The 11518-nt window shown below is 60.0% G+C and overlaps 2 protein-coding genes across 4 annotated transcripts; both read right to left on the reverse strand.

The window, feature by feature from the left end:
* Positions 1-272: 272 nt before the first annotated feature.
* Positions 273-6285, reverse strand: LOC128792033 (flavin-containing monooxygenase 5-like). Of its 3 annotated transcripts, none has more exons than XM_053950100.1 (9): positions 6035-6285; positions 4565-4722; positions 4167-4355; positions 3925-4087; positions 3536-3678; positions 2994-3193; positions 1683-2032; positions 1290-1362; positions 273-1078 (listed from the first exon to the last, which is right to left on the reverse strand). In XM_053950100.1, exons 2-9 carry the CDS (start codon positions 4694-4696, stop codon positions 733-735), a joined length of 1596 nt encoding a protein of 531 aa, XP_053806075.1. In that variant the 5' UTR covers positions 4697-4722; positions 6035-6285; the 3' UTR covers positions 273-732. The 3 variants fall into 3 exon arrangements, with proteins under 3 accessions (XP_053806075.1, XP_053806073.1, XP_053806074.1); XM_053950098.1 differs by lacking the exon at positions 6035-6285 and adding an exon at positions 5138-5525 and having other exon boundaries at positions 4565-4718; XM_053950099.1 differs by lacking the exon at positions 6035-6285 and adding an exon at positions 5138-5525.
* Positions 6286-8041: 1756 nt separating this feature from the next.
* PLPP6 (phospholipid phosphatase 6) lies at positions 8042-11246 on the reverse strand. Its single transcript, XM_053950111.1, has 2 exons — positions 10666-11246; positions 8042-8849 (listed from the first exon to the last, which is right to left on the reverse strand). Exons 1-2 carry the CDS (start codon positions 11066-11068, stop codon positions 8479-8481), a joined length of 774 nt encoding a protein of 257 aa, XP_053806086.1. The 5' UTR covers positions 11069-11246; the 3' UTR covers positions 8042-8478.
* Positions 11247-11518: the final 272 nt, after the last annotated feature.

Here is an 11518-nt window from a genome sequence, read left to right on the forward strand (position 1 = left end):
GGGACTGGCAAGACCAGCCCAGGCATCTGATGGACAGGACCCCCATCTTTTACCCACTCTGGGTCCCCAGCCCACCCAGCCACCTTCTGGAGGAGCTGTGTGCAGGTGACCAGGGTGGCACTGAGCCATGCCACGGTGACCACCAGGACCCACTGTGGTGGGACACACCTTGGGAGAGGCTGTCTCGCCGTGGAGCGTATGTGTATGTTGGCCAGTGCTACAAGGCCGAACTCAAACCCGTGAGCATTCCCACAGCACGCAGAGGGTCATGATGGTGTCAGTAACAGGACAGACACTTGGCTGTTTAATGCATTTATCCACTTAGAAAGTGTGGTGTGCCTTTGCTGCTTAGCTCTGGTGCACATGTGGCAAAATTGGCATGGCTGGGTTACAGGGGACAGAAAAGCCCGGAGCGCTGGTTGAGAGGGACTGGAATTTAGCCTGCAGTGAGCAGGTCTCCTCCTCTGTCCATGACAGCATTCCCCAAGGGGAGGTGCAGAGCAGGAGCCCAAGCATTACTTTGGCAGCTGGGGAGGTTCTGTGCATCCCTAGTTCATGGTGTGGGCACAGCTGGTCCATGCCAGGCAGGAGGAAGGTTTCTGCCACCACTGGGGTGCACAGGCTGCCAAGGGGCCAGGGGTGGCCAGCCAGTCCCACAGCACATTGCAAAGCTGTCCTGGTTTAGGGAGTCACCCCAGGACAAAAGCCACCCTTCCTGTGCTTGCAGGGCACCTACAAGTAAGCAAAAACAGCTGCCAGGATGGCCACGGCCCCGATCAGCTTGAAGATGAGGGGCATGGCAGGGGCTGAGGTGCTCTCTTCCACGTGTCGTGTCTGCAGGGGTTTGAGGATGCGCTGCCGCTGGCTGAGGATGGCGGCCCTGGCTCCTGCCCACGCGCCCGGGCCCCGCAGCCGGTACTGGTACGGCGTGCAGGGACCGAAGGCCACCTCCAGGGCCAGCCTGGGGTCCGTGAGGAACAGGGAGAGCAGGTTGGGCTTGGCCCCCAGCTGGCAGGCGAGCTCGTCCATGTAAGGGATGTAATCCACCTGGATGGTGTGCCGCTGGCTCTTCACGTACCTGTGGGCAGGGAGGGAGGGCAGGTAGGTGCTGGAAGCAGAGCTGGCAGATGCCCTGCACACCGGGAAGGACTGTGGATAGTGTGGCCAACCACATCCCTACCCTCTGTTGGCACACACAAAGGTGCCAGGATGCATCCATAGGACAGGATGGATGCCCACGAGCAGCTGTGCCAAAGGGAGCCCCTGGAGTGCTCCTGCAGGGATCTTACCGCTTTGCCATCACTTCTTTCTTCTGCTCAATGTCAGCCTCCATGTCGTGCTGCAGGGGCAGCTCGTTCAGCCCTGGGGAGGATGAGACACAGTGGCCACTGTAGTGCTGGCCTTGCCTGCGTGCTGTGCCTCTGCCAGCACCACCGTGGTGTGCGGTTTCGCACCTGAGGAATGTCCAAGTGCCGCGGGATGGGAAGGAGCAGCCTGTAGAGCTCAGGGTAGGGATGTGCCTGTGCCTCTCAAAGAGGCCATCTCACCATGACAGCCACAAGGCAGCCACGCCATCACCATGGCCAAGATGGCACAACCAGCTGCTGCCTTCTCAACGTGGCTTGGGCACCATCTGCCCTCACTGCAGGACTGCATCCACAGGGCAGGTTTGCCTGACTTACCTTTGAAGACACGGGTGGCCCAGCGACACTGGAGCTCTGAGATGGGCATGATGGCTCCTAGGGGCTGGATGAGCCCGATGAAAGCCAGCGTCGGCTTCTCCAGGTCAGGGGGGAACATGTATTTGTACAGAGGAATCTGGTTCTCCACCACCTTCACGCAGCCCTCGAGGAACGGGAAGGAGAAGCTGTATCCTGTGGCAAAAACTACGGCATCGATGTCTTCCCTGGTGCCATCCTCAAAGATGGCAGATGTCTCTGTGAACTCCTGGATGTTTGGCTTCACCTGCACCCTGCCCGAAATGATGCGGTTGGGCAGGTCATCGTTGATGGTTGGGTGCTGGTGAAAGACCCTGGAAGTTGCAAAAAGCCATTAGGGCACTGTGAAGGGAGTGCCTCTGCTCCGTGTCCTGCTCCAGCTGCTGCTCCCTGCTCTGGGGCAGCTGCCCCTACACTGCTGTCTCCAGGAGACCTTGGAAAGGGCAGTGGTGGCTCCCTCAAGCATTGCCTGGGCACAATAAAATAATAACCCAGTCCAAGCACAGGGAGAAAGGAATGGTGTCCCAGATTGAAAGGCAAGATGTATTCCATTTGCCATCTGTATGACAGTTGTTTTCTGTTAAGTGGGCAGTTTTCCTTATTTCTTCCACAACCAGTCCTCTCTCAGGGGAGACATCTGCTGACAGTGGTCCATTGAATGTCACTGCATGACTGATAAGAACTGTAACATCCCATTGTGAGATGCTCTGCCCAGAGGGAGGAGCCAAGCATTCCTACCTGGATACAATCTTGAGTTTCTGGAACACCAGCATCGCTTTTCCTGCACTGGATTTCCCAGAGGAACAGCTGCCTCTTCCGCTGCAGGAAGACTACACCCTTTTCTACAGGATCACTGCTCCAACAGAACCACACCTGATACCCCAGGAGGACTGCAGCCATAATTGCAATTGCACTGCTGCCAACATCCTGTACAACAGGGTGTCAGGTTGTATTCTGACTCTGTCAGTGTTGTTTTGGTTTACTGCATTGTTTATTTTATCTTTTTATTTTCTTCCCTAATAAAGAACTGTTATTCCTGCTCCCATATTTCCACCTGAGAGCCCCCCTTAATTTCAAATTTATAACAATTTGGAGGGGGGGGGTCTGCTTTTTTTTTTTTTTTTTTTTTTTTTATTTCATTTCATTTCAGGAGAGGCTCCTCCTGCCTTCCTTAGCAGACACCTGTCTTTCCAAACCAAAACAAATGGCCAAGCTGGGCAGGACACAGAAGCAAGCAGATGATCCCTTCTGGGCAGGGGGAGTGTTTGGTGATACCTGTGCTTTGGCTTCAGGCCGTAACGTGAGTGATCGAACCTGGCATTCAGCTTCTTCTCCATGTAGTCGCAGGCCACGGATGAGCTGAGCAGCCCCTGCAGGAATGCCTTCAGGCGGGTGGTTAAGATGGTGTCGATGGGGTAGCCCCGATCTCCAACGCGGTTGAAGATCCACGCGCCCCGGCGGGTGCTGAGGAAGACCTAGACAAGGAAGAAGGATCACTGGCTGAAGGCAATGGTGGTCCTGGGAGGGCTGCCCTTGCGGGGGACGTGCCCTTGCCCTGGGATCACTCTCCTTTTTGCTGCCCAAGCACTGGGTAAAGACCCAGAGGGCAGAGGGAGCTGGTGACTGGCATCTTGCAGGGGAGCGGGACCAAGTCTCAATGGCCTGGCAGCTGGGATTGGCAGGAGCCAGCATTGCCAAACACAACAAGTGCTGGCACGGAGCACCAGCTGTGCAAGTGCCTTGGTCCTGGTGTCCCTGCAGAGCTGACGGGGTCCCACAGGGGCAATCCTGCCCGCCGGGACCCTACTCCTGCTTACCTGCTGGGCTGTTTGGCTGATCTCGACAGCCAGGTCTGACCCCGAATTGCCAATCCCGATGACAACAACCCTTTTGTCTGTGAAAGCCTGAGCATCCTTGTAGTCTCGGCTGTGGAGGTAGCGGCCCTTGAACTTCTCAATTCCTGTGAGCAGAAGGAGAAGGGATGCTTGGCTTCCTGCTGCCAGGTTGGAGGATCACCCCCTAAAGACTGGAGATGCTCTCTTGCCCCACCAAACCACTCCTGGGGAGCACAGGAGCACTCCTGGAGTCAAAGCAAGGCAGGGAAATGTTGGGGCCAGGAGGGAAAGCAGCAGGGAGAATAGGGACTGGCATAGACTACATTTCTAGTGTCTCTGGTGTCTCCTCACACCAGGGTACAGGGCAGTACCTGGGAAGGAAGCGAGCGGGAGATGAGCGTCGGTGTGGTGCCCACTGCACACCAGCACGGCGTCGAAGATGGCCGCCTCCTGCTTCCCCTTGCTCTCCGTCACCACCTCCCACTGCCCGCTGCTGGCGAAGTCGGGGCGCTTGGAGACGCGGCACACGCTGGTCTGGGCGCAGGGGGAGCGGTGTCAGGCACCCCGTGCCCCCGTTCCCGCTGCCACCTCCCCCTCGGCCCCCAGCCCTCACCCTGAAGCGGATGTGGCGGAGCAGGTCGAAGTGCTGGGCGTACATGCGGAAGTACTCCATGATCTTGGAGTTGTGCATGTAGTTGGGGAAGTCCTCGGGGATGGGGAAGTCGCTGAAGCACATCATCTCCTTGGAGGTGTTGATGATGACGGAGCGGTAGATGCTGGCACGGCCGTCCTCGGGGTGCTCCTGTGGGAGCGGGGCACAGCTCAGCGCTGGCCGCGGAACGATGGGGAAGGGTGGCTGGGGCTGATGAGGTGCTTCTTTTCACGGAGCCCCTGCCCTCAGTCTCACCCAGAGGATCCTACTATGGCCGGCTGCCACCCCAGCAGCCACCACTGACCCCTGAGGGCCACCGTGCTGACCCCAAGCAGAACACGTGGCCAGCAGGAGTTTACCTCAAACCTCCAGAGGCCTCCGATGTCGCCAGTCCTCTCGAAGCAGACGGGCTCCAGCCCCTCCTGGAGGCAGGCTTTGATGGCGCACAGCCCGCTGCTGCCCCCGCCGATGATGGCCACCTTCTTCACCATGCTGCGCTCCACCACCGGGTCTCTGCCTGGGGACAGCGCCGGACAGCGGGGCTGAGCTGCCAGGGGTGCAACCGTGCAGGTCCCAGGCAAGAGAGGCAGCCCCTCAAAAGTTTGTCCGGGGTTGCAAAGCTACTGCTGTCCCCCGCCAGGTGTGGGCCTGGCCGGTGCTGGGTTTTGCACTTCTCTGGTGTTGCCTCTAGATGCCTTGAGGAGAAATCCTACCGAGTGACAGGGAGCCTCAAAATCTCCCCGCCGATGCCAAGTCCCGGCGACGGAGGTGCCCTGAAGTGCTGTGCCCTGCTGTGGGGACCGACGGCTCCCTCCCGGGTGGGTGACAGCCCCTCTGCCTGCCCTTTGCCCTCTCCCTTCCCCGGGGATTCCTGTTGTGCTGTCCCGGTTGCCCGCTGCGTGCCGGCAGCTCGGGGGACACCCTTCACCGACCTGCGGCCGTGGGATAAGCAGCCCAGGGAACGCTGGCGACGGACTCGGGGCCGTGCGAGGGTCTCTGCCGGGGTGCCCCGAGCCGTGACGCCGCGTCCGGGAGCGGGCCCCCCCCCTCCGTCACTCCTCCCACGGGCGCGGGGAAAGGAAGCCGGGAGCCGGCTGGCTCCGGCCGCCTGCACGGCTGTTCCGGCAGCGGTGGCGCCGCAGGAGCCATCCGAGGCGCTGCGCGGGGACATGGACACGCAGCCGAGCCCTGTGGCTGCGTGCCTGGTAAAGAAACGCTGCCCTGCGCTTTGACCCTAGGATTATCGGGATCGGCCCACGCCCGCTTATTCTGGTACCCGGGGTGACACACGGCTCTGGCTGCTCCAGTGGCAGCCGGCACTGTAGCGCCCACATCCCCTGTGCCCCTGGGCTGGGCATGTCGGCACAGTGTCCCTATAGCCACGGCTCACCCCGGGCTAGCAGAGTCCTTGGGGCCAGTGGAACCTCGGCGAGAGGAGCACCATACTGTTGAGGTGTCCCTGAGGTGAGGGTGGTGGGATCAGCAAGGAAAAGGTTGTCCCTCACAGCAGGAGGCACAGACCAGGTGGATCCAAACTTGCTGCTGGCTCCTGGCACACTCGCAGCCAGACAGTCCCTGAGGCTGCAGGGGAAATTTGCTCTTCCACATACAGAGAACTTTGGTGCAGAGCTGAGCAAGGCATAGGGGCCAAGCTCCGCAGCTGAAATGGTTTTAGCCTTCCAAAACTCGTAACATGTTTGCAGTAAGTTTAACAGAGCTCTTTCTGTCCTTTGCTGTCGGCAAGGGCTGATCTCTGTGCAGGGCAGAGATGCTGAGCTGCCGACCCACACTCTGTGTCTGCCTGTCAAAAAGCATCAAAAGTATCTTACCAAGCACGGGATCGGCACAGGAATGGAGAGGTGGCAGCACTGGCAGTGCTACTCTTCCTGCTCTGCTGTCAGCTGGCTTCTGGCTCTTGCAAGCTCTGCACAGACTGCCCAAGTGCAATGGGTACAGGGGACCTCTCTGAGCTCTCCACCGCTCTGCTGTTGCTATGAAACCACTGTGCAGGTTGCCTCTGAATTTGCCCTTCTCCCTGCAGGAGGCTGCATAGCCCTGAACTTTACCCCCCTGTAGCTGGACTCAGTACAGACAAACTGTGCTGTCGGGCGCCAGGCTCGTGCCACGACATTTTGGTTTAGGTTGGTATTTTGTTGGTTGATGTCTGTGGAAGTTCACAGTTCCCCACACCTGGCAAGCACCCAGAATGTGCACAGCAGTGTCTGCTGTGCAGCGTCTGCTGCGCAGCGTCTGCTCTGAGCTTCCAGATCCAGAGCGGGCAGAAAGGCCATGGGACGAGTGGAGCAGAAAGCTCCTCTGTCCGGTCAGTGGGCTGCACCCATGCTTGGAGGTGACAAACACAGGAGAGCAAAGGTCTCTCTGGTGGAGCTGCAGAGAAGCATAGAAGAGGTGAGAGGGTGGCCAGGCAGCCTGTGACCCAGCAGGGCTGTGCAGTGGTGATGGTGGGTGCTACCAGGACCTCATGGCGTGTTACGCAAGTGAGTCAAGAGCAACTTTTTGGCACACGCACATGTGTGGGAGCCACAGATGCACAGATTGCTGCTGTACCCTCCACGATGTAGAGAGGAAGACCCCAACAGCTCTAAGAACAGACTCTAAGTGCAGACAAAAAACACACACTGTGTTTTGGAAAAGGTAAAGCAAAGATGTTTCAGCACAGCACAACGAGCCCTGCCCACCCAGAGTGTGCCACCTGCCTGTGCTCCCACAGCCACCACAGGGCTGCTCTCTGCCTTGGGGCAGGAGGGCTGGCCGGAGCGTCCTGGTGCTGCTGTGCAAATGCCAGACTGGCCCAGCTGGCTGCCAGGCATGCAGTGCAACCCAGGGGATTATTTTCTGGTCACTGCAGCACCGAGCCAGACCTGGAAGCTTCGCTGGCTCACCCTGTCAGTGGGTCAGGGCTCAGCTTCAGGGGAACCTCGTCAAGCACTTTCATTTCAGCCCCTGTACAAGTGACAGTGACAGGGTGCTCGTACCAGCAGCCATCAGGCTTCTCCTGCACACTCCACCCAGGAGAACAGCACACTTAAAACATTGCCTGGTTTTAATATGGACTTAATTGGTGCTTTCCAGGGCCCGAGTGCACTAATGGACCTCAATGACCACAAAGAGCCTCACCTGGGCCCAATCCCTCTACCCACATGCCGGGAGCACTGTTGATTATTTGAGCTTAGTCTATAGCCCTCACTCCCTGCCTGGCTGTGGTCCCTGATGAAGCGTGTTCTAAGATTTTTCTGGCTCAGTCTCGGCCCCAGCTCATTACAGAGGCTCCTTGTGGTCCTCTCCTGCCGAGGACCAGCAGCCCCCTGTGAAAAACAGGCTGCCAGTGGTGCCAGGGGAAGAAAGCCAGCCTGCCTAGAGCACAGGGAGGCTGGTTGGCAGAGCCAGGGCCTCTTGCTGCAGGAGGTGCGAGCAAGGCTCAGACCCGGGGCTGGGTGTATTTCTGGGCTGTGGGAAGGGGCTGGCCCTGCAGGACTCTCTCTGCAGCCTGGAATACGCTATCGATCGGGAATTGCTGTGAACGCGTTTTACCCCTTGAGAAACTGAAAACCCTGTGGAGGGAAAAAGGAATGGGGGAGCTCTGGACAAGACCTTCAGGAGCAGGCTGCTGCTGGGAGTTGCTCACTGAACGATGAACCCTTCAGTGCCACCATCCTTTCCCAATGACTCTGGGAGCCATGTGCTCGACACCTAGCCTTTAGTGCAGCACTTAAATTGAGAGCAAGAGAAGAGATTGCCTAGGGAGGCAAAGCTCTGTCTAACCCTGAGGAGAGACCCCGTGGGTCCCCTCCAGGCAGATGTTGTAGAGCAGGCTGTACAGGGTATGCTTACGACAGCAGCATGATCAGTGTATTTATAGGATACAGACACAGGGGTGATTGTAGAGAAACCTCTGCAGAGTCACAGCCACCACATACACCATGGGCTATTGCAGGTGCCCAGCGAGAGCATGCAGATTCACAGTATTAGCAGTGAGCTGCCGGATGGGTGTGCTGAGCCCTCCCTAGGCTCTGCAGAGACTGGTTTTGGTCACCAGAGAACAGCCAGCGCGGACCCCGCCTGACAGCTGACAGGAGGGCAGGGCAGCACCAGGCATCTGAGTGCAGGCCCTGGAGCCTGCAGCACCGCTCGTGTGGAAGTCTTGGCCGGACCGATGGGGTTTAGGATGCCAGTTCAGTACCGGAATCCCCTCCCTGTGCGCGCTCAGAACACCAGCACGCGGCCCCTGCTTCGCGCCGAGGCCGGCGGTCGGTCAGCGGCTCCAGAGCGCGAAGAGGGCGGGTGCGGTGGCCGGGGACAGCCAGCAGTGCTCCACCACGCCGTAGAGCGCGTAGCCCAGCAGCAGCCCGAAGAGCACGTCCGTCATGTTGTGCCTGCCCAGCATGACCCGGGAGATGCTGACGACGAGAGCCCAGAGCACCACGAGCACCCGCAGCGGGACGGCCAGGACCAGGTGGCGCAGGACGAAGCGGCAGACGAGAGCGGCCCTGGTGGCGTGGCCCGAGGGGAAGGAGTACTTGTCCACCGAGATGGTGACGAACATGTCCATCTTGTTGTGCGTGGGCCGCGGCCGCTTGACGAGCCCCTTCACCAGCGCCACCATCACCAGGTCCAGCAGCAACGCTGGGAGAGACAGGAACAGGAGGTTACTGAAAGCAGAACCATCAGCTAAGGGCCATCGCTGTCAGAGCTGCCTGAAGGGGGTGATTTTCCCCACAGCTGCAAGACCCGGGCAGGGAGAGCACAGCACACAGCTGCTCTTGGCCTTCTGCAGCAGAACGAGCACATCCTCAGTCTCTTCTCCTCTGCACCACCAGCCCCTTGGCCTGCCACAGCCGAGAGGGCTCTGCCCAGCCTGCACCCCAGGGCTTTTCTCTCTGAGCAGAGCCTGATCTTGCCATGACTCAAGGCCCAGTCTGCTCCTCAGTCTGAAGGCAGCAGCAGAGGCACTAAGTCTCCTCAGCTCCCTTCCTGGCAGTGCTGACTCTGCACTGCTGTCTGCCCTGGTGACAGCAGGTCAAACCGACTGGGTGAATGATCAACCCGCTCCACTCTGGCACAGATCAGTGGGAAATGCTCAGAGCTGGTGTGCTGCCAGGGCTCCTGGGGTCTGCCTTCTCCCTGTTGCTGGGGGAAAAGTTAACCCTGCTTTGGTTCTCAAGAGATGAATCAAGGCTAATTTATGGTGGCTTGCCCCATGAGAGCTAAAGGCTGTTGTCATAGAAGAGGCAAAGTACCTGTGATAAATGTTCAGCCAGTGTTTGGCAAGAGCAGCTTGTCATGTAGGGCAGAGGGTGCTTCCTCCATCCCTGTCACCTCAGCTTAGCACAGCACTCACAGCCAGGGCTACTTCTTGTTGTGTAAGAGACCAACTCCTGTTTGCCCTAAGACACATTTCTGGACACTAATCTTTTGGTCATTTCAGTTCATTTCCTTTGGTTAATCGTTTAAGACCAAATTTTCTTTTTCTTTTCCACATGTAGAACCAGATCAATCGCTTTCTCTCTTTCTACACAGGATCTGGGAGATTCAAGTTGGACACGAGGGAATCCTCCTTCCCCGCATGGGTGCTGCAGCAGATCCCCAGGGAGGTGGGTGGCTCTCGCCCAGAGCACTGAGAGCTGGACAAAGCCCTGGTGCTGGGACAGATCTCCTTGGAGCAAAGGTTAGGCTGGAGTTCTGCTGTGGGGCTCCAATTTAACCATGTGCTGCTAGATGAGAAAGATGCACAAACCTGTGTTTCCCACCAAGAAAATGTCAATTCAGAAGTGAACTGTGAGATCCTAATTATTTGCAACTTAACGCAAGAGTAACAACAGGGAACCTGAGAAGGTCTGGTGCCCTGGAGCTGTTACAGTTTCTAAACGAGCACAAATGAATCCCCTTAAATACACCTAGGCTGCTCTGTGCGTGTGTGAAATACTGCACTACGCAGGGCTAAAATTCGTGCTTTAAACCAGGTTTCCTCACTGGCTGGCACAGAACAATCCACAAAGGCCCTGCCTGCAGGGAGCCGAGGGTGGACGTCTGTGGTGCCACAGCAGCTTTTCAGGGAAAGGGCTGGCGTCTCAACAGGCAGCAGCTGCGCCCGGAATGCGCTGTGGGGAGCCGAGAGGCTTCAGCCCCGAGGGCGTTTTGTAGCCTGCTTTAGCTGTCGGGAGACTGCCAGTGCGTGGTGGCAGCTGTGACAGGTGACTTGGGAGACTGCCAGTGCGTGGTGGCAGCTGTGACAGGTGACTCGTGCCGGTGCCACCACGCCCTTAAGCTGCAGGGTCACTCCTGTGCCACCAGGCCTCCCCCGCGAGCCCGCACAGCTCGCTCAGAACGAGCCGGCGCTCTCGGGGCTCCGGCTGTGCCAGCTGTGCCGGCTGTGCCCCATCCCTCGGTGCCCCCTCCGCAGCCCCTGCCTGCGCGGCCCCGCGGCGAGCCCCCGCCTCACCGAAGAGCAGGTTGAGCAACACCTCCCTGGCCGCCGAGCTGTCACTCTGGCAGAGCCCGTAGAAGGTGCCGAGCAGCCAGGGGATGCCGTGGCCCGACACCTCGATGACCTTCATGAGGGGGCGGGCGCTGCCCCAGGCCGAGCCCTCTCCAGCGCACACCCCCAGGCGCTTGGAGGCCCAGAGGTCGACGGCGAGCAGGGAGCTGAGGGCGATGCCCACGAAGGACGGGTTCAGCTTCATGCAGTCCTCCTCGGGCAGCGGGGCGGCCGCGGCGCCGGCGGGCTCCCTGCGGCGGGAGGGGCTGTCGGGGGCGGCGGGCCCGCGCTGGCTCAGCGACAGGAACTCCGGGCGGCCGCTGCCGCTGCCGCCGCGCCGCTCGCGGCCGCTCCGGGGGCTCGGCATGGCGGCGGGAGGCGGCCTGCGGGAGGCGGGCGTCGGTCACCCGCTGCCAGGCCCGCTCGGGACCCGGCATGTCACCCTGCCCGGGGCCGCTTCCCTCTTCCCCCTCTCCCCGCGCCCTGCCCGTTATCCCCGCCCCGCGGTGCCCCCGCTCTCGGCGCGTCCCCAAGGGCGCGGCGCGCACACGCTGCCCCCGGTACCGGGCGGCCCCGGTGCCGCTTCCGCTTCCTGTTCCCGCTTCCTGTTTCCGCTTCGTGTTTCCGCTTCCTGTTCCCGCTCCCGCCCGTGACGCGCGCGGCGCTCCCGGCGCGCCCCGCCCACCGGCGCGCACGTGCCCACGGCGGCCGGCGTACGGCGGCCGGCGAGGGCCGAAAGAGACGCGGCGGCGCCTTCGCCCTGCCGGCGCCGGTGCGGGCGCCGTGCGGCGGGCGGCGATGCGCGGCGGGCGGGCGG

Source organism: Vidua chalybeata, chromosome 9 (assembly GCF_026979565.1).
Source record: "Vidua chalybeata isolate OUT-0048 chromosome 9, bVidCha1 merged haplotype, whole genome shotgun sequence".
Lineage (NCBI taxonomy): Eukaryota > Metazoa > Chordata > Aves > Passeriformes > Viduidae > Vidua > Vidua chalybeata.

Excerpts from the sequence above, each read along its gene's own strand:
- PLPP6 (XM_053950111.1), bottom strand. The coding sequence starts at position 11,068 with ATGCCGAGCCCCCGGAGCGGCCGCGAGCGGCGCGGCGGCAGCGGCAGC. Across the intron at positions 8,850-10,665 it reads GTTGCTCAACCTGCTCTTCG|CGTTGCTGCTGGACCTGGTG; the intron begins GTGAGGCGGGGG and ends TGTCTCTCCCAG.
- LOC128792033 (XM_053950098.1), bottom strand. The coding sequence starts at position 5,376 with ATGTCCCCGCGCAGCGCCTCGGATGGCTCCTGCGGCGCCACCGCTGCC. Across the intron at positions 4,719-5,137 it reads TGCTTATCCCACGGCCGCAG|AGACCCGGTGGTGGAGCGCA; the intron begins GTCGGTGAAGGG and ends GTCCCCAGGCAG. Across the intron at positions 1,079-1,289 it reads AAAGAAGTGATGGCAAAGCG|GTACGTGAAGAGCCAGCGGC; the intron begins GTAAGATCCCTG and ends CCCTGCCCACAG.